This window comes from Haliaeetus albicilla, chromosome 5 (assembly GCF_947461875.1).
Source record: "Haliaeetus albicilla chromosome 5, bHalAlb1.1, whole genome shotgun sequence".
In the NCBI taxonomy this organism is placed as follows: Eukaryota; Metazoa; Chordata; class Aves; order Accipitriformes; family Accipitridae; genus Haliaeetus; species Haliaeetus albicilla.
The window spans coordinates 4,030,144-4,051,516 of record NC_091487.1 but is presented as its reverse complement, the minus strand read 5'-3'; the positions used below and the strand labels follow the sequence as shown (position 1 = coordinate 4,051,516).

General features: G+C 49.0%; 1 protein-coding gene and 1 long non-coding RNA gene across 5 annotated transcripts in view; both read left to right on the top strand.

Annotated features, from left to right (window-relative positions):
* Positions 1–15,891, top strand: part of FERMT2 (FERM domain containing kindlin 2) — a 50,078-nt gene extending 34,187 nt beyond the window's left edge. For 2 of the 4 annotated variants that reach the window (XM_069783090.1, XM_069783092.1), the window contains 12 exons: positions 264–489; positions 633–735; positions 1,075–1,182; positions 3,033–3,167; positions 5,245–5,294; positions 7,896–8,020; positions 9,268–9,374; positions 9,737–9,958; positions 12,128–12,148; positions 12,668–12,792; positions 13,020–13,161; positions 14,540–15,891. In XM_069783090.1, the coding sequence (XP_069639191.1) occupies positions 264–489; positions 633–735; positions 1,075–1,182; positions 3,033–3,167; positions 5,245–5,294; positions 7,896–8,020; positions 9,268–9,374; positions 9,737–9,958; positions 12,128–12,148; positions 12,668–12,792; positions 13,020–13,161; positions 14,540–14,713 (1,538 nt within the window). In that variant the 3' untranslated portion in view covers positions 14,714–15,891. The remainder of the gene's footprint in view (positions 1–263; positions 490–632; positions 736–1,074; positions 1,183–3,032; positions 3,168–5,244; positions 5,295–7,895; positions 8,021–9,267; positions 9,375–9,736; positions 9,959–12,127; positions 12,149–12,667; positions 12,793–13,019; positions 13,162–14,539) is intronic. The other 2 variants (XM_069783091.1, XM_069783093.1) reach the window with 1 other exon arrangement.
* A 3,340-nt stretch (positions 15,892–19,231) lies between these two features.
* On the top strand, positions 19,232–20,405 carry LOC138685305 (uncharacterized). The gene is made up of 2 exons (XR_011324547.1): positions 19,232–19,456; positions 20,252–20,405. It is a non-coding gene; the product is annotated as an uncharacterized lncRNA (long non-coding RNA).
* Positions 20,406–21,373: the final 968 nt, after the last annotated feature.

Sequence of the window (21,373 nt, the reverse complement as noted above, 5' to 3'; positions counted from 1 at the left end):
GTGGGAGACCTGCACCTTTTCCCGTGGATTTGGGCTGGAATGAGTTTTCCATCAGTTTTGCTCTTGGAGAAGAGCTGAGAGAGAGGGACAGCTTTTCATGGGAAAACAAGCAGTGCAGTGTTTTCCCATCGTGGAAAAAAAGTGGTGAAAAAAGGGAAGGTTTCTCATCCGCTGGCTTCGGGTTTGTGTCTGAGTTGGCTTGGTTGGGAGCAGGCAGGGATTGGCTTGAGCTAACTCCTGGCTTTTATTCCTCTTACTGGTAGGAAACATATATTCAAGCCCAGGACTGTATAGCAAAACGATGACACCGACCTACGATGCTCACGATGGCAGTCCCCTGTCACCCACTTCAGCCTGGTTCGGTGACAGCGCCTTGTCGGAGGGCAACCCAGGCATCCTGGCCGTGAGCCAGCCTGTCACCTCCCCGGAGTCCTTAGCAAAAATGTACAAGCCACAGGCACTGCTCGATAAAGCCAAAATCAACCAAGGGTAAGTTAAGGATTTGGTTTTCTGCTATTTTCTTCCCTTTTTTTTTTTTTTTAAATACGCAGTTTTAAATTGCATTCTTGAAAGCCTCATCATGACTTTGCCAGAGCTTTTTGTTTGTGTTATCCCGTGTTGACAATTTACAGATGGCTGGATTCGTCCCGATCTCTTATGGAGCAGGAGGTGAAAGAAAATGAGGCTTTGTTGCTCCGATTCAAGTACTACAGTTTTTTTGACCTGAATCCAAAGGTACAGAGCTATTTATTTTAATTGCATCTTGCAGGCAAAGGCTTTGAGCAAAGGATGCCTGTATCCCTAATGTGCATTTGTGCTGGTAAATCCTCCACCGCTTTGAAAATTGATTGTGCAGGCATCAAACCCAGGTTTGCGTGATCCCACATACCTGTTTGCTAATGCTTAGGTATTGCTAGAGAAGCTCTAATGGTTGTTTAGAGCCACTCTACTCCGGTGGCAAAGGCTTCTCAGTCTCGGATTGAAGTGTTGCATTGAAATGAAAGTTGAAGTGGTTTGGCTTGAACTGGGCTCATACGTTTTACAACCGGTCCGTGTTTTTGTGCTGTGCCGTAGTACGACGCGATCAGGATCAATCAGCTGTACGAGCAGTCCAAATGGGCTATTCTGCTGGAGGAGATCGAGTGCACGGAGGAGGAAATGATGATGTTTGCAGCGCTGCAGGTAGGAGACATCCCGAGACGCTTACAGTTTTGGTTGAGCTTGATTTCGTAGCTTTGCAGACTTCTGTGTTGGTGAATATTGATTAACACGATAAGTGGAATCTGCTGTAACTGGTGTTTTAAGCCTCACCTTGTCTCCACTGGGAGCTTGGACTTCTCATGCTGGTAGAATTTGGATCGTTACCCGTCTCCTAATCCTCACTTGAGCTTATTAGGTAATTTAAATACTTGCTGTTGATTACTTCTCATGAAAAGGAGCTTGGACTTCTTTTACCAAACATGTTTATGTCTATGTTAACTTTTTGGTTTGCCCTTCTTAAAAAACCCCAGTAAGTACACTGGGTTACTGAACTGTGTTTCTGGCATGCTACCCCTCAAACAGCTGGTGATAATCTGTGGGTTTCCCAGAACTTTTTATTTATCTGTTTTATGAAATACTTGGCGTGATTTGGCATAAATACTCCACCTGCTATTGACTTCTGTGAGACGGATGGCTATGTGTAGTCTGGCGTGCCTCGTTGCTGTAGGATGGAGAAATATCCCCATCAAGAGCAGGGCTGTCTGCTCCTAGGGCCCCTTCTAGGGAAAAAAAGTGAAAACAGAAATATAAAGACTCAGTTTACCTTTCCGAGCCAGCCAGGGTGGGTTGGGCATGGTCCTTCGTGTGAGATTTTATGGATGTTTTGGTTTTATGGGGTAAAACCAGATGCAATACATCCTCCCAAACTGGGAGGTGTGGTTGATAGGCCAGAGGATCGTGCTGCCATCCAGAGGGACCTTGACAGGCTGGAGAAATGAGCCAACACGAACCTCATGAAGTTCAACAAGGGGAAGTTCAAAGTCCTGCCCCTGGGGAGGAACAAACCCAGGCACCAGTATATTCTGGGAGCCACCCAGCTGGGAAGCAGCTTGGCAGAAAAAAGACCCAGGGGTGCTGGCGGACACCCAGTTGAACATCAGCCAGCAACATGCCCTTGGGGCAAAGAAGGTGAATGGTATCCTGGGCTCCCTTGGGCAAAGCATTGCCAGCAGCTCGAGGGAGGTGATCCTTCCCCTCTGCCCAGCACTGGTGAGGCCACAACTGGAGTACTGGCTCCAGCTCTGGGCTCCTCAGTGAAGGAGAGATGTGGACATACTGGAGAGAGTCCAGTGAAGGGCCACAAGGATGATGAAGGTCCTGGAGCATCTCTCCTGTGAGGAAAGGCTGAGGGAGCTGCGACTGTTCAGCCCGGAGAATAGAAGGCTCTGAGGGATCTTATTGATGTATTTAAATACCAGGTGGGAAGCTGTAAAGGAGATGGAGCCAGGCTCTTCTCAGTGGTGCCCAGTGACAGGACCAGAGGCAATAGGCACAAACTGAAACACAGGAGGTTCCCTCTGAACATCAGGAAACATTTTTTTACTGTAAGGGTGACCGAGCACTGGCACAGGTTGCCCAGAAAGGCTGTGGAGTCTCCATCCTTGGAGATACTCAAAAGCCAACTGGACATGGTCCTGGACAATGGCCGTAGGTGGCCTTGCTTGAGCAGGGGGTAGGACCAGACGACCTCCAGGGCTTCTTTCCAACTTCAAGCTGGCTGTGATGCTGTGAAAAGAGTAGCTCTGCCCCGCGGACTCCAGAGCGGTCCTTCAGGGTCTGTACCACCGACTCTTCGACTGAAAGCAGCCAAACCGGTCATTCCCTACTCAACTGCGCCCGGGTTTCAGCACTTGCTGGCCTCTGCTCCCACGGAGGGTACAGCTTCGGTTTTCCACTCCGCATCCCAAGCGTGGTGGTTGTGTCGTGACGAGCCCGCGGCATCCAGCAGATCGCAGGAGCATCCCGGTGAAATGCTGTGCCTTGCCTTTCAGTACCACATCAATAAGCTGTCCATCATGTCCTCGGAAAACCACCTGAACAACAGTGACAAGGAGGTGGATGAAGTGGATGCTGCGCTCTCGGATCTGGAAATTACTTTGGAAGGTGGCAAAACGTCGACGATCCTGGTAAGGGTTGCAGGCACGCGGTGGCAGGGTGGCTTGCACGTCCTCTCCTCACCTTGCACGAGGCAGGAGTAATCATCCCGAGCTGGGAATTTTTCCAGGCATCCAACCTTTTCTATTTCCTTCCTCTCCCTTTTTTTCTATTTCTGCTCTTACAGCATGAGAGTTGCCCACAGCCCAGTGAAGCAACATAAAACATAGACCCCAATAATATTTTCTTAAAAATAGTATTTTTTTTAAATTCCAAGGGGTAGTTTCGGTGGGAGGGACCCTGGGCAGTGTCTGACATGGGGCCAGCACCAAGCTGGAGCTCTGCTCTGAGCCCAAAGCAGCATAAAAACCTCTTTGAGCACGTGCACATATTGAACCAAAGGCTTCATTTAAGCCGTAAGACCGTCTTCTGGTTTTTGGGTGTTTGCAGTTAATTTAGCAGGGGGAGCTCAGCCCATCCCACGTGCCCAGCTCTGCATTGCTGCAGAAGTCAAGTGCAATATTGCTTTTTTCCTACTGGGACCATAAGACCAAATCGTGTTGGAGAAGTCCCGGAGGAGCCAGGATCTTACTGAAACTCCCCTCCTGCACCAAGCCACCTTCCTGGTGAAATAATGGAAGACTAAATTAAAATTAAAATTAATTTGGTTTCTGTTCTCGCTACCGACTTTCCAAAATACTGAATTCATCACACTGAGGCTTCTCTTCCATCGTTTCTCATTCATGGCAGTTTTACAGCACCTGAAACAGCTGCCATGATTTTCAGAAATAACTTATGCTTATGAAACCCTTTTTTTATTAGACTGAATTTTACAGCCTGGAGTGGGCTATGACTGTATTTCAGAGGATTTCTTTTTTTTTTTTCTGATATACTGTTTTAACACTGGTTTTCCACCTTTAGAAATGTAAAGCCCTAGAACTAAACTGCAGAAAAAGGACTAGGTCCGGTCAGACTTGGCACAGCAAATCTTTTCCAGGCATTTTGCACATTTATACCATCTCTGAGTTTCATTTTAAGTTCTTTCAAACCCTAAAATCCCTGAAATTTTCCAGTCTTACACTTCATATAATCTTTTTAAGTGTTTATTAAGGGCCTTTTTGAAGTTAACATCCATACTTAGCCTGCTTTACTAGCATTAATAACAGCAGAGATTTATAATATTAACTGGTTGCCGCAGGGAGAGCAGCACTGCTTCGGTGCGACAGAAATAGTGACAAGTTTTTATCGCCAAGAGATCTTTTATAATTTCTTTGCAAAACCAGATTTAAAGCACAGTACTAAGGAACAGTCCCTGCCAGACAGGAGTGAAGATGACAATGATTCATCAAAAAACTCCATCCCTTTCCATAGGGGTTGCTAGCAGTAGCCATTTCCAGATGCATTCGAGTAATTGAATATGGGTAATGGGCAATTACTGGATTGTTTGTTTAGATTCTGCATTTTTTTCCCTGTGGTATCTATAAACAGCATTGCTCATTGCAGATGGAAAGTAAACTGTCTTGCTACTGGAAGCTGTTGGAGCAGTCTTTGCTTTTTCTGTCCTTTGAAAACCCTTTAGTTTGAGCTTGTGGGAATTGCAAGTGCCACCCTATGTATTTTGCTCATGCAAAATGTGAAGATAAACTCAATATTAAAAAAGCTGGCGGGGGGGAAACCTTTCTAGACTATCAGGAAGCCCTTCCCCAGTCCACCATGGAGGTGCAGAGCAGCATCGTCTCCTTTTGTTTGGAGTCTAAGGAAATAACTAAGGGAGGAGAAAAATCCCTGTGCGAACATGAGCCGGTGTGACCGCCAGTGACCTCGCGGGTGGGAATTGGCTCCAGCGGCAGCAGGAATTCCTCAAAGAAAAATAAAACCTTGTCCTCTGGTTTCTAAACAGCACTTCTGTGCAATAGATTTTTCTCCGCTTGCTTCTCCCGTGAAGTGGATGAGGCTTTCTCAGGAGCGTTTTTGTGACCCCTGAGCCCTGATGTTGGCCGGTGGAGCTGCCGCTGGCTTCCCCCCCTGTGCAGCATCCCTTCCCTCTCGGACCCACCACCCCGGCTCCGCTTGGGCAGGCGGGTGAATGGGATAATCTTTTATTTTCAGGGTGACATCACTTCCATCCCGGAGCTCGCCGACTACATTAAAGTCTTCAAGTAAGTGCTGATGGGAAGAGGTGCTTGTGAAACTGGTAATGTCTATGAATAATTAATGGTCCTACTGCCTAATATCCTTTTTTTTTTTTAATCTCCTGGCCTTAAGATCTTGCTGCACACCACTATGTTATCTCGTGTGAAAAGCCACCCGGCAATTGCTGCGTAATACCACAGCTCAGCATCTGTGCTCTCTCACTATTAAAACATTTTACTTCTTTTTCCTGTAGTACAGTCACTAAGTATTTCACACTATTCAAAATACTGGATATTGAAGTTGATCAGTTCTTAAATATAAAACCCAGGGTGTTTGCCCACGATCGCTGCCTTGGCAGGTATGCATCCCTCCAGGGGAGCTTGCTGCATCCCATAGCCAGCAGCATGTGCTGGGATATTTCTCTAACACAATTAATGCCCAGGAGATAATCAAGCCATCCTAAAATTAGGAGTGAAACCTAGGAACCTTGCTCAAATACTTCTCCTGGTTTTCAAGAGACTGGATGAATTATAAACAGCCGGGATCCCGGTCTGTCTGCCTTCTTGCCAAAAGGAGCAGGTTAAGCTGACTCTGCTCCTCTTCCAGCTCACTCAGGATTTAGGGGTTATTTTAATTTTGCTTTGACTTGGACGGTGGTATGTGGAAACCGGGAACAGCAGCGTCTGGACTTTGAGTAACATTTTGGCAGGCAGGACTGTCTTTTGCAATTTATTGCCTGCTGCGGCGAGGGTTACGGTGAAAGTTCTGGAAACTGGAAATAATGAGATTTCACAGCATAGCTATAGGATATAGAAGAAAAGCTGTAGGCAGTGAAATAGCTCTGGAACAAGCCTTTATTTTATTAATTTTTTGGTTCTGGAGCCAGAACCTAGTACTTCTGTTCTGAAAAACTCTTTCTCCCTCTCCGAAGGCGAATTAACAAGGTCTGGCTGTCTGTCTGGGCTTGTGGTCTGTCTTAACTGGGGCAAAGTTTCAGGGCTGCAGCCTGTGCCCTGCATCTGAGTGTGTGTTTTTTCCTTCCTTGAACAAACAAACTAACAAAAAACTTGTTCTTTCCTTCGATGTGCTTACTTGCCAATAAAATTAAGCACGACTCAGGGAGCTAATTGCTTGCAAATCGGATGCGCCAGTTGGTGGGGCAAGAGATGGAGCAGTGGGAAGCTGCTGGTTCCCTCCCCTCGCCCAGTGCAAGCCCCAAACGCTGGGGTTGGGATTTGAGGCTGTCCTGCCATGACAGGGAAGCACAGAATTGCCATTTGCTCCTAAAAATGAGGGCCAGGGGGTATTTTGCTGCCAGAAACCCAACGTAAATGCCACGATGTTAGGAGCTGGCCCAGCTTTGGACGTGCCTCTTGTCACACTTCAGTTGGGGAGGAGCTGCAATATATGTCCCTAGTATGCCTTGTATATAAGTCCTAAATGTCCCTATACGTGCCTGGTGCTGCTGCAGAGACTTGGGATGTTTCTCTCTCCCCTGCAATGTAAAGGACCCCCCCCAAAAAGCTCAAGACAGTAAAGATGTATTAAAGTATCTTTAGCGAGGGATGCAGAGTGAAGGGTGGAAAAGCCTGCATGTGTGGGATGGCTTGACTGGAGGTTGGTGACTTCTTCTGTAGTGGGAGGCAGCTTTCAAAGGAAATTGTGGTTGTAAAGTTTGCACGGGGCAGGGCTGTGTGTGCCAGGGCTTTAGGAGGAGGCAGCAGATGCCCCAAGCTCAGATGTCCATCAGAGGTGTGGGAGCAGCGGGGTTCGGGCAGACGCCGTGTTTCTCCCCCACCTCCCTAATTTCCCCGAGCAGCCCCCAGCATGCTTTTGCTTGGAAAGGAAAGTGCAGAGCCCTGAAGACAAGCAATTGGGGCCATCACATATTTGATCCCTACAGGTGAGGGTTCAGCAGCTATTTCTGGGATGGAGATGAGGGATGCATTGCAGTGAGAAACTGCAGACGCAGCCTTTGAATGAGGTTTAGAAGTTAGGGATGATTAAGAAAAATCAGAAACTTGCAGCTCTAGGAAGGTCCTGGGCTTGTGGTGGGATGAGGAGGCTCAGGATACCACCATGGCAGGTGGTGCTTTGCTTTGCTGCAGGCTTGCAAGGCCATCGCTACTTCCACAAAGTTGGGTAAAATCCATGTTTTCCATAGGAAAGAACTGAACCTTTTCTGATGTGGGGTGTTTAAAAAGAAAACAAGAAGTGTACTCATGCGTGTGCTTGACTGACAAGTCTTTTAGAAGTACCACTTCTTTCAGAGGTTGAGTGGAGTGGTTCCAGTTTAATGTGGCGGGTGAAGAGGCATATTTTGCAGTGGTTCATGGACATGTCTATTTTTGTAATACAGTTCTCCAGCTCCCCCACCTTGCCCCAAATTAGTGGGACCTCCATGGGATTGAAGAGTCCAAATTCGCAACTGTAGCTCAATTTTTTGACTCAAAATTGTAGTGAAGGGATGGCGAGTGGTGGCTGAGCTCCCAGGCAGGGACTGTGCCGGGGGTGGGCATACCCCAGGCTGCTGACCCCAGGTTTTCAAGGGTGAAATGAGTTTTCCAGTGCAGCAGCTTCGTTTAGGAGCTTAAACCGAATGTAATGTCCCTCAACCTGTCTGGCAGGCCCAAGAAGCTGACGTTGAAAGGCTACAAGCCATATTGGTGCACCTTCAAAGATACCTCTATCTCCTGCTATAAAAGCAAAGAGGAATCCAATGGAACTCCTGCACACCAGATGAACCTGAGAGGTAAGAAAGAGAAGCGTCGGCACTGTTGCGTTTTATTCCAGTAATAGGCTGCTCCTCTTGCATCTTGTTTTCCTACTGCTTTATTTTCTTGGCATGCCATTCTAGGGTTGGGTAAATATGTTTAAAGGAATGAGGGTGACTGGGTTGGATAGCATAGCATATATTTAGACTTCTAGAAAGTGAGTACGTGGTATGTGTGACCCCAAGGGGAAGTGCCTCCAGCACTCCGATACCATGGGGAGACAACTTGCCGTTCTCCTTTTTGTTGTGGCTGTCCAAAAGAATTGAACTAACTCCCATGGCAGAGAATAAGTTTGAGCACACGCTGCACTGGAGAGAACAGACCATTCTCTTCCTCTGCTGCCTTTAAATTTTTTTCCTTCTCTCCCTGGTGCTGGTTGTGAGCAGCCTCGCTCAAGCGCTCCCTGCGAGCCTTGCACATGAGTTTTTAAATTCCTACAGCTGCTGTTTTTTCTTATGTCAAGTTAAACATTCCTGCTCCAGCAGCCACCAAACTGCAGAGCTCATTTTTTTCCCTGTGGAGGCAGGAGCAGATGTGATGCCAAGTGACCTCGGGCTGCAGTCAGAGCGAAGCCCGGCCCTCAGGACCTTTTTGGGAGCTTTTGACATATCTGCTGTGACGGCACTTTTAAAAAATCTCAGAGGCGGCGTTGAAGCGGCGCCCGGGCTAACTTGGCTGGTTCTGTTCATCACCCCCCCGTGTTTATACAACCACTTGTAGTTCTCTCCAGACACCAAAAGCGGGATGCTCACACCTCGCCACTGATTATAGCAGCAATGCACCCAGCCAAAATAATGTATAAGGCTTTCAGGGTGAGAGTCAGCACCTGTCCGGTCACCTTTTCCTACACTTTCATGAAAATTTTGGGGACACAGGGTGTTTGCCAGCCATCAGATCCATTCATGAGGCCAGGCAGGATCTATGAGATTAATTCTGCGGGCGAGGGTTAGCTTTGGCTTCATTGCTTTCAGATCAGGCCTTGCTTTTTCCCCCTCTTTTTTCCTGTCACTTGGAAAAAGAGACATCTGACACAGTTTTTGTCCCTGCTATGTAGAGTGTTTATCCCATTGGAGATGTGGTGTAAGACCTTTGCAGCACTGAGATGCTGTTGGACACCCTTTAGTTGGAGAGCTTTGCTTTTTCTTTTCCTTTTTTGGGGTTTTTTTTCCTCTTTTTAAAGCATAGTTCTTCACAACCCTGTTAAACACTGGCTCCCTCTTTGCAGGATGTGAAGTTACCCCTGATGTGAATATCTCTGGTCAGAAGTTTAACATCAAACTTCTGATTCCAGTGGCGGAGGGAATGAATGAAATATGGCTTCGCTGCGATAATGTAAGTTTATCGCTTGGACCAGCCCTCTCTTCACCCTTTGCCCACCATCAGCTCATGCTTGGACGTGCCGTGTAGCTGGCATTAACTAAAAAAAAAGTAGAAAATGCACTCACATGTGTCTGGTCTTGACGTTCAGAGCACACGTGTGAATTTGGAGTAGAAAATCAACCCCTGCTCTTCCTCAGCTTTGTCCTGTGGTTATAGTCTACACGTTGGCTAAGTTTCTGCCCGTCTTTGTGCATGCTTGAGTCTCCTGGGGCTGGAAGGGAAATAAAGGCTCCCTGGAGTTTTATTTGGGGGGTGGGAGGGCAGGCGGCACCCTCACCTCTCTGACGGGCGGGGGTCTCTGTTTTGGGGGGCAGGAGACGCAGTACGCCAGCTGGATGGCCGCCTGCCGCCTGGCCTCCAAGGGCAAGACGATGGCCGACAGCTCCTACGGCATGGAAGTACAGAACATCCTCTCCTTCCTGAAAATGCAGCATTTGAACCCAGACCCGCAGCTGATCCCAGAACAAATCACCACCGACATTAATCCCGAGTGTCTGGTTTCTCCTCGCTACCTGAAAAAGTACAAGAACAAGCAGGTACGTGCTCGTCCGCTCTCCCAGCACGGTGTTGGTGTTGGTGTGGACCGGGCTGACCGTGCACCTGTTTTGGCATTAGCCGGCGTTTAACACTACGTGTTTCGGATGTTGTCACTTAATCGGATGCACGCGGTTACTAAAATGAGATGCTGACTGAAATGTGTGGTTTCGATCCAGCACCTGGGTATGGCACCCACGACCTTAACTATGCCATAGATTTTGTGACAGTGCACCTACACAGCCTCGGCAGCAGGGAAACATTTATTTTAAATACATTTAAAATACATTTTGGGAACAGTTTTTGCCCCTGCTGATAACCGAGCAATGGTGCAGCAAAGCACGGGTCAGCTGCCCCCATCTCTCCCCGCACAGATGTAGCGGTGATGAGATGAAATTGGTCCCCGGTGCTGGGATTAAAACCCCTTCACTTGCACAGAGTCCGTGCAGAAATCCTCAGGATCAGTGGAGTTGCAGTTGCTTGCAGTGCTTTATCCAGACTTGGCTGTAATGTGGTTTGCGTATTTCTGTCTTTGCTTTTCCACTACTTCCAAATGCCAGTCCTTGAAACATTGCTTCATTTTGAGTTGCTGTGACTTGTGCTTGAACTCCACGCTACATTCGATCCGTGCATGACAGGGCTGAACTGTTCTGCGCTGGAAATAAATGCATGACTTTCTGAAAGACATTATATGTCAGGACAGCGGCAAAAATAAGTAAGGCATTGCTCCATGGCCTTTCGGTGACTTAATCGTTCAGCTGTAGCTTCGCAGCCTGTGTACTTCAGGCTGGCTGTGGCTAGATACGATTTCTCCAAACCCAGAAGAAGGCTGCAAGTCAGAGAAGCAGGAAAAATATAACTTTTTATTGGCACAGCACGATGATTTCCTGGCAGTGGAGTTATATTTTATATAGCCCTTATTATTCTTCTGAATAAGCCTTTTTATCCACTTGGATGGAGGAGAGGCTGCATAAATACGATTTCAACATATATAATACCTTCTAGGCTTGAACTCAGTAAAATGGAGGCACCTGGAAAAATATTAGCTCGCAGAACTTGCTTACCATGCAGGTATCCTCGTTATAAAAATAACCTCCGTCGAAGCGTGGGGATGGGCACGAGCCCTTGCCCTGCTCCAAGCGGGGCTGGGGCCTGCGATGCAAACGCTGGGTCCCCTATAGACATCGGCTAAACAGCAGATTTAGGCTTTTCTTTTACGGCCAGAGGCAGAGCTTGCAGCAGCGAAGGATCTTTGCCGGCAGCATGTGTGCTGGCACAGCTGGGAAGGACGGAGAGATGGAAGCTGCGGGAATGCAAGGAATTCGGCCGCGAGGGTCCCTCCGCGCCCCGGCACGGGGGAAGGAGGAGGAGGAGGAGGAGGAGGAGGTCACACAGCCCACAAATGGTGCCGAAATGGCAATTGGCAGTGGGCCTTGCCGGAGGATTTATAGAGGCGCCTGGTCGCACACCAGCCCCAGACCCGCTCGTGGGGTGTCTGCCTCCAACGTGCTCTTGCAGCAGCGTAGGGTTGGCAGGTTGGGTTTGGGTAGCCCCAAATCCTAAATGCAAAAAAAACCCCAACCCAAAATAAGCGTATTCACAGCTCTCAGGTACCGTGCTGGGGTTTGGTGTCAGATTAGCATCCAGCCGGCTTGCAAGGGCAGATGCATCCCCAGGAAGCCCAGCTGATGTTATCCTCCAGCCGCCTGTTATCCCGAGCAGCATCCCCATCATTTCTGTGCATATCTCAAATAAAAGGAGCTATTGAGCTAACAGCCCGTAGTGAGCTGTTGAGCTTCCCTTTCGAGTAAGTGGGCTTGAGTTTATGCAGAGGTGTGGGGAGAATTCTCCTCTGAGCTGGCAGCTTCACCCTCCCCTTTATCCACCAGAAGGACCAAAACCATCTCTACACAACGCTGGCCCGCCGGGACCGCACCGGTGCTCAGGCAGGGACAGCACGAGCGGTGAATATCTGCTCGCTTGTCCCTTCTCCGTCCTTACGTTCACTTTGGCTGCTTTTCTGCCTAAGAAATTGTGCATGTGGTTTTTTTGCTTGAACTTTGGTTTGCAGTTAATTTACACTTTTTCTTTGCTTTGTTGCCATATTTCTGATTGCTTTTTTTTCTTTCTGCCTCCTTTTCTTTTTTTTTTTTTCGCCTTGCCATCTACAGCCAGGCTATGTAAGAGACTTGGTAAGTGACAGCAACAATAAAATTAAGATATATTTAAGATAAAACTTAAAATAGTCTAGAACCCCTTTGGTTTGGAGAGCAGCAATGAAAAATCTAACAAAACCCACATCCCCCCAGAGAAACTTGGGCCCTGTTTGGTTTTTATAATGGTCCCCAGTGATTTATGCTGCGAAACTAGAAACCCTACACCAGAAATTTGCCCCGCCGTTTGCTCACATCCTGCGTCTTAAACTAACCGAGCCTGAGTGGCTCTTAACCTCCAGACAGCTCAAATCTATATTTGCTTTTGTATGTCTGGAGATACAAAACAAAAGCAGCTCCACGTTTATCAGCCGTGGTCGCAGGCTTTGAGCAGTTGTAGCTGGAATAAGACCTCAGGGCAGAAATTATCGATTACCTGCATTGTTTGTAACCGCGCTGGCTCCCAAATGCCTCCCGAGTTGTTACCCATTCGCGTGACAGTCAAGATGCCACTAACGAACCCCCTCACCTAAAGCCGGTGTGTCTCGCCGCCCGCAGATCACGGCACGCATCCTGGAAGCCCACCAGAACGTCGCTCAGATGAGTCTCATCGAGGCGAAGATGCGGTTTATTCAAGCCTGGCAGTCGCTGCCGGAGTTCGGCATCACGCATTTCATTGCAAGGTCGGTGGGTCTGCTGGGCAGAACAGGAGGAATTTCATGAATAAATATGCACAATCCATTCAATATGCAGCACATCCTTAGCTGTGGAAGTTGCACTGGTACTGGAATTAAAAGCATTAATTGCATCCACTTATAAAACCAAATTATAAGTTAACTCAGCTGCTGAATTTAAGCCACGTAGCCGTGTATTGCGGGTGTGCATTTATTAATCCCTTGCCGTGTCGCAGGTTCCAGGGGGGCAAGAAGGAGGAGCTGATCGGCATAGCCTACAACCGGCTGATACGGATGGACGCGAGCACCGGTGACGCCGTCAAAACCTGGCGGTTCAGCAACATGAAGCAGTGGAACGTAAACTGGGAGATTAAAATGGTGAGCTGGTGTTTTACACCTCGGCCGCTTCCCCCGCTCCTGTTACGTGAGACAGGCATTGCTCTTGGGCTTTTTTTAAGTTGACTTTGTAAGTCAGCTTTTAAAAAGTCAGGTTTTCACATCGCTGTTTTCTAACGCATGTCCCATCTGGCTGTGTTAATGTAAGATAGTTTCTCCTCACTCCTCTTCCACCCTCCTTGGAGATCTAGCAGAGCTTGTCCTAACTGCCGGTGGAGTTGAGTATGACCCTTAAAAAGAAGAAAAAAACCAACTGAATTTTTCTTTAATGCAGCCAGTTACACACTTAATGCGTAACGATTTTCTCTGGTCTCTGAACACCCACTCAAAGGCAGCTAAATAAAATCAAACTTCAAAACAGATTCTTAGGCATGATCCTAACCAGTAACATAAATGTACTGGGCCTTATCCATACTAAAATTCCTTTTACTTGCAGGACAGCTCAGGTTGTGCTGTAAGTAATGAAAAGCAACAGTAGACACTTCACTAGGCTCTGAGATGGGCTTTTATCCAACCGTTACGTTTGGACACACAAACTTTTTGTGCTCCTTTTCGGTGGAATACATAATTAAAATTGCCAGGGATACGTGAGCGCTGTTCTCCTGTGGTTTGCGGCTCATTAAGAGTTGCTAGAGAAATTATTCAGCTTCCCCTCTGCCTCAGAGTCTTTGTTTTGACCCAGTTGCAAGCCCCGATATCCCAATTATTCGGCTTGGATACTCTGCTGGGAATCCCCCTCCCTCCCGCAGAGCTGTCAGTGATGGGGGGACAAAAAAATAATGGGCATCAATAAATGGACAGTCTATTCAGTCACTCCAAAACGAGCTCCCCCAACCCCCATTAAGTATTTTTACAGCCAAACTTCAACTTAGAAAACCAGAATACACTCGCAGGGAAAACTAGAAAGAAATCCCAGCCCTCGACAGGTCTGTGCCCAGTCCCTGTTCCCCTTGAAGCAAAGAAGATGTCGCCACGTGCTTACCGCCGAGAGGTGCAAACATGCTGGGTAATTGTCTCTGAGTCACGGGAGAATAAAACGTGTAATCATAAGTTAGGTAAATAAATAGATAAATAAAATTGAAAATTACGTAAAAATTAAATAATAAAAAAGCAATAAAAGGTATTTCTGTATCTAAACGTTTGAACAATAATCATTGCATCACAAAATATCTCAAGTTGGAAGGGACCCATATGGATCATCGAGTCCAAATCATCATTTACATCACTGGATTTTGCTTAGGCGATGGAAAAGGCATCTGGGTTAACAGAAAAGAAAAACAAGGCAGAAAGGAAGGGCCTGCGTCAGTGTAACTCCTTTGGGAAGGCGCCGGTGAGGCTGACCCGTGTTTTTGCCTTCTAGGTGACAGTGGAGTTTGCAGATGATGTTCGGGTGTCCTTCATTTGCACGGAGGTGGATTGCAAAGTGGTTCACGAGTTCATCGGCGGCTACATCTTCTTGTCGACACGAGCGAAAGATCAGAATGAGAGTTTAGATGAAGAGATGTTCTACAAACTGACCAGTGGTTGGGTGTGAGTCCCATGTACTGTATACCGAGAGGAAACTCCATGGCCATATTAATATTTAACTTTAAAAAGCTGTTCTTTGAAATATGCTGCTTAATAAAGTAAGCTTGAAATGTATCTTTTTTTTTTTTTGTATCATGAAAATTTTTGCATTACCAGACCAGTTAATCTGTGTGCACTAATGAGCACTTCTGTTAATTTGCTATAACAAGACCGTATCTGGGCCAGGTGATCGTGCCGCTGGCCTTTAGATACCGAATCTGATGGGCAGATCAGGATAAGATTTGACTGACTTAAAATAGCCAATTTTCTAAGAGAACTCTAAGCCATCTTCTTGTAAAGCCATCCAGGGCTTAACCTATATGAAGTCTATTTATCATGTTTAATGCATGAGTGTTTTCTTTCTTTTTTTGTGTTTTTTATTCTGTACATTTGACCTGTTTTGAAGTCGTCCTACCCATAAGTAGAATTGCCATCTCTCTTTTCACACTACATGCACCAGGACTGCTACAGGTGCCTGACATGACTTTGGAGATAGTTGCGTGTGGCCTTGAAGATGATCTTCTGTTAGTCTGTTATAGCTTGGTTTTATTTGTTAACTTGCCTTTTGATAATCATTTATATTGTCTTTTTTTTAATTTTATTTTATTTTTACACCATATTGTATTATGACACTTTTAGTATTCACCAGCATAGTCACTGTTCTGCCTATGATATGCAAACTTTTTCATTACAATATGAAGTAAAGGTTTATGAAGTATAGGTTTTGTGTAACTAATGTAAAAAACACAAATTTTATAAAATTGTACAGTTTTTTTAACTAGTCTCACAAGCCAGCTAGAATATTGCATAGATCTGGTGTATCAGCCTTAACTATAGTATGCCTGTAAGGGGTATGGGGAGTAACCAAGAAACAACAAAAAAAAACCCAAAACAAATTTCAGTCCAGTAGATTTTTATCTAAGTTAAATGGGATTTCAGAGCTGTGCCACAACACCCTCGATAACTGATACCTGGGGCCAGGACCTCCCCGTTCGTTAAGCCAGTGCAGTGTTAACGCTAACGGGGAGGGATCTCCTGCCCCACCTAATGCCGAGGAATAACCAGTGTTGCGTTCCTGTAGTCTGTGGTTTCAAGACTATGTACAAATGCATTTTATTTTAAATAAAAGTCAAATCTTTTATTTAATATTCAGCTGCTGCTCCTGGGTTTTGTGGTTCAACTGCTCTACGGCAGGGCCGTAAGCAGCTCCCATATGATACAGCCACCCCGTGCCAGCCCCGCGCTCCCTCCCGCTGCCTTATCCCGAGTTTGCCAAAACAAAATGCCACCACAAAACAAATCAAAGTACAGGAACGAGGCAGGAGAGTCCAAGGCAGCAGCGTTGGTCCCGCTCCCTGGCCAGGCAGGCAGTGGGGAAGCATCCCAGGGATGCGGGGAGGGATGCTGGCCGGGACACGTGCAGTCAGTACCCTGCCATCCCCTAATTTGAAGGCTGCTGATGGAACGCTGGGGTATAAAACAGCCTCGGCACGCTGGGCTCAGTTACGTTGGCAAGAAGGAAAAATCGATCTATTTGCAAGCCAAACTTAAAATGCTGTATTTCAGCCTCTCGGTTGGCAGTGAAATGAAATTGGGTTTGGTGCCAGCCTGTCCAGAGAGCAGCACCGCGGTGGGAGATGCTGCCCGCGGCCTCTGCGGTGCCGGTGAGAGCCCTCAACCCGCTGCCCGTGGAGCGGGGTTTTGGCAAGCGGCGGAGATGGTGCTGCTGTGCAGGAATAGGGATGTTCCCCGGGCAGAGAAGCCAGCGAGAGATTTACCACCGGGAGAGCTCCGTGCCCAAAAACACCCCAATGGAGGGACCAGGGATGCTGCTTGGCCACGTCTGGTCCAGGTCCCAGCTTTGGTTATCCCATCCCGACACGGCAGAGCCGCAGCGGGGCCGGAGGAATGTGAGGAGGGATGGGAAAGGGGTGAGGATGGCTGCTCAACTGCACCTCCAGGTCTGGGGGGACAGAGAGCGGCAGGCGACAGCAACGCCTGCAGCATCTTCCCCGGGCGCAAGCTGAATTTGCTCCCTTACCGGCAGGTGCTTGGAGGAAATTATGCGTTTCCCCATCAGTGCTGTGTTTTTGCAGCGATCCTCTGTTTTTCGCACCACGTGCTCTTGGATGGGTTGCACCTTGCTCCATAAAAGCAAGGGGAAGGGGTGGCCTGACAGTGCTGGGTGATTCTTCCCACTCCTTGGTCCCACCACAAATGGGACCACGGGCCGGGGCAGAGGTGTACTCAGGACGTGACAGGGATGCTCCCAACCCTGTCCCATACCTGCAGGCTTGTTCTTTTGGGTGCTGGCAGCTCCCAGCTGCCCGGCAAGTCCAGGCAGCCCTGGAGAGGCACGCGAACGGAGGAACGGCATGCACGCTCCTGGCAGGCAGCGCTGGGATTTTGGCTGGATGCGGGAGCGGGTGAGGCACGGCAATAAAAACGTGCCCGGCTTGGAACAGCACCGAAGCTGGGCGTGTGATGGGGATGGCTCGCTGAAAAATATTTACCTCCTATTTCACAGCCTGAGGTTACGTGGGATGGAGAGGTGTAACGTAGAGAGGAAAGGTGGGGGGACAAGATGTGTGTCCCCTGGGTCTGTCCATCCCCAGCCTCCCCCGGAGGGCTCTGCTCTGCTGAATCGGGGCCCGATTTTGCAGCTGGGGGAGGTGATAAGGCAGGAAACACTGAGCAGAAAAGCAGAGGAGGTTGGGGAAGGGGCATGGGAAGGCAGAGGCTGCTTTCGACCGCAGACCTTCCCCACACGACCCCCCCGAGGATGAGAGCAGGGAGAAGCTGGGTGGGAAGCGGGGAGCGGTGCGGGCGCTTGCAGGAGGCTGGGAAGCAGCGAGGGGGTCGCAGGGAGCTTGGAGGTGATCCGAAAGTCAAAGGGAACCGGGATGTGATGGATGCAGAGGGTTTCCAGTGATCTGCTGGGGAGAGGTGTCAGAAGCCAGGTGGGTTCAGGGGTGTTTGGGCATTAAAGCCAACAACGGAGGATGAGGAGGGTCTTGGCAAGCCAAGGCAATGCAAACCCCAGTTCCCGCAGCACCAGCGCTGAAGGGAGATGCGGAGGTTTATTCTGCTGATGCAGTGAAATCTGGCTGTGGTTGACCCTTCTGGGTAAACAAAAAAGTAAACTGAATTCAAAACAAAAGCAAAACCAAAAAGAAACCAGTCCATGGGTGTCCACAGCCTCCTGGGGTGACTCAGCCTCAGGGAGGAAGAGCAGTAACTGGCTGGCATCCACAAACTGGTGGCTGCCCTGGGCAGGGGGAAGAAATTATCTCCAACTATTTTGATACGCACACAACGGGGAGGGAGGTTCAGAGCCAACAGGACTGCTTAAACCCCAGTTTACCCAAAAACAAGCAGCAGAGGTGCCTGAAGACAGAATTACTCCGGTCTTACAACAGCGGGCAAGGCCAAGGGGGATGGATGCTCTTCCCTTGCTGTCCCTGTGCTAGGACCTTTAAGCGGGGGGGGGGAGAGGAAAAAATAAATCACTTCACCGAAAGCTACTGATGCAAACCGGCTGCCAGGGTGAAAAACCACTTCACTTAATGCACGCAGGGGATTTGCATGCCTGTCTGAGCAAGGTACCGGCTGGGGTGTCGGCTAGGATTCATATGGCTTTTTAAGCCCCAAGTAATTTAATACCGTGCAGATGGGCAAGTCACACAGCGGTTTTAAAGTAGGAACGGCAGTTTTGTACAGAGGAGAGATTCGCAGACCCATGGAGATTTTAAAAACAAAGCAAAAAAGAAATATCTCCAAAACAGGCTGTCGCCGGCAGCAAGGAGGGAGGAGATGCACAGCCTGGGTACACGGGCATATCCCGTGGCCGTGGATCAATGGAAAGAGGCCATTTGGGGAAGCCGTTGGGTTTTGGGGGGCAATAACACAAAATGACCCCCCCAAGCACTACAAAAGGACCTGGGTTATTCCCTACAACTGGGACATGTGGGAGCATGGGGCTGTTTTCTGAAAGCCCCACCGTTCCTCCCACCACGAGACGGCCACCCCAAAGCAGTGGGGCTTTTCTGGGGGGGGCGGGCAAGGGCTGAAGAAACCTCCTCAAATTAATCTGTAGAAAAACCAAGCTGGATGAGTCATTTCAGTGTCTCAGCCCTGCAGGAATCACACTGGGGACTTTCCAGCCTTCGGGCCGGGAAGGGACTCCAGGGCAGCCAGCACCAGCTCCCCAGGACCACCTGGGTGCAAAGGCATATCCCAAATTCCCGGTGCTCACATCACAGGGCAATGGAAGCACCTTCCCCTGCCTTGTCCGGCTCCTCCAAGACCTTCGCTTGGTCAAGCATCGGGGACCGGGAGCCCGGCGGGGCTGGGTTCAACAGCATCTTCCACCCCGACCTGCCCCGCATGCTGCATGAGCCGGCGGAGAGGGGCCCTGGGCACCCCCGAGAGCACTCAGGACCACCGGGAATTTACCCGGCATTGACCAGGGATGCAGAAACCCAGAGATGAAACCACATGCGGATGCGATTGCCTGCTTTGGTCCAGCTGCCGAGAAACCCTCGCTTCCCGGGTGTATTAAGGCTTGTCTCCAATGCAGGAAAGGATGGTGAAGAGCCAAAGCCCTCAGCAACGGCACCAACTCGGATGGCAGGAGCAGTTTCGTCAGTGTAATTAAATTCAGACTGATCGGTGACAAGGCTCGCATGGCTCAAAACCTTTCTGGAAATCAGTGAGGTTTTTATTTGTTTGCTTTAAGTATCATAAAAGCACCGTATGCTTCTATTTGTGGCACCGAGGCACTAAAGAGATAAAAGACCTATAAATACCTTCTAGATGTTATAGATTAAAAAAAAAAAAAAAAAAGTGCCTCCCTGTTTGCATCTTTTCCCGTAAGCACCAGTGCAATGTGGTCCGGGCAGCCTGGCCTTGCGCCTGCTCCCGTTTCGATTGGCATCCCAGCCTTCCCTTTGAAATCCCCTGCATCCCTCCAGCTGTTCGACATATTTCAGGCTTGAGTCTTCCCCCCCCGTCCAGAAACTGCTCCTTTAGTTTCTCTTAAGCTCCCCCGTCTGGTTTTCATAATTGTCAAAAGCAAACGGGGACTTTTCCCAGGGTGTTATCGAGGCCGTGGGTCCGCGATGCCCCAGGGATGCAAACCCAGACCTTCCCCACGCGGGGAGCTGAAAACAGCCATGCCGATGGGCAAGGGTGGGCTGGGGAGGGAGAGGATGCGAAATGCCAGTTTAAGAAGAATTAAAAAGAGCCAACATGCCAAATTCGCCCTGGAAAAGCTGGTGGGGAGCTTACATCGGTTTGATCAGAGTTTTATCTGATCCGTGTAAAAGGCTGCGGCATTTGCACTTTGGGGGAGAGTTCTTTTTTTAGCTCGACACAGGAGCATCAGAATATTTTCCTAGAGCCCAAATGACTCGGAAAGGCCAACCCCATATTTCACAGGGACTCAAATATGTAAGAACCTGTCAGATACTGAAATCATTCACTAAGTTTTCCCTTTGATCCATAGTTAAGACAAAGACCTGGAAACGGAGCTCCCCGGTGCTGTCAGCTCCCGGCGAAGCCACAGATCCCCGGCTGGTGGGAAGTCTCTGGCTGGAGGACTCCCACTCCCCCTCCTCTGAGAAAGAGGCAGTTTGAGCAAATAAAGCATTTGCTATGGGGTTTTGGGGTTTTGTTTTTTTTTTCTGGCTTTCGGTCAGCAGCTGGTCAGCCCCTAATGAGCAAGCTGGGCTTTGATTTCCTGCCTGGGAAAGGGGGCGTAAAAGAAATGGGAGAGGATCTGGGTTAGAAATTTGACTCACACCAGCGATCCCGGCTGGGAACTGCTCCCTTTCGTCCCTTGCATGGGGTCATGTCCCAAAGGGAGGCAGCAGATCGGCTCAGGACAAGCACAAGGGGCCACGGGGGAATTACGGTGGTGTCTGGAGAAGGTGAAGTCCCTTGGGCCAAACCTGGCTGGGGAGAGGCACCACGTGCTGCCCTCCAAACGGTGCTTGCACTGGCAGGCTGGGACAACGGTGGCTCTGTATTCCTCTCGTGCAATTCCTTAATCCCGGGGCAGAGCTCAGGTGTTAGCTCTACGCCCCCGGCATGCCAGCGGGAGAGGGGGTGCTGGTCCCCTGCAGAATAAACCCGTTTAAATCCTGCTCACACCTTCCACCGCCGTGTTTCCAGCTGGTGCAGAAAGCAGAGGGGTAAGCCCAGCAGCAGGGATCCTGCAGGCAGCTCCCGAATATCTACCTCTGCCCCCAGCCACCTCCTCACAGGGCTCCTCTCCTTCCATCATCCTCTTAGGGTTCTGGCACTCACGATGTCGAGCATCCCGAAGGCAATCCGCAGTGCTTTATCCTGGCTAGGCAAGGCTGAAGCTACAGGCAAGGCTGAAGCTACCGGCAAGCCCCGGCCGTGGTCCCCACATCCAGCCCGGGAGCAGGAGAGGGGGGTCTCAGCAGCCCAACTGTCCTACCTGCATCATGCAATGCATTCAAGGGACTGCCTGGCTGTGTTTAGAGGTGGTGAAGTCTTCCCTTGCCCCCTCCCACAGTAAATGTGTGTATTGTCTCTCCCAGGTGGCAGGGATGGCCGGATCTCACATGGGACACTTGGGAAAAAAACGGGTTCCTGGTTT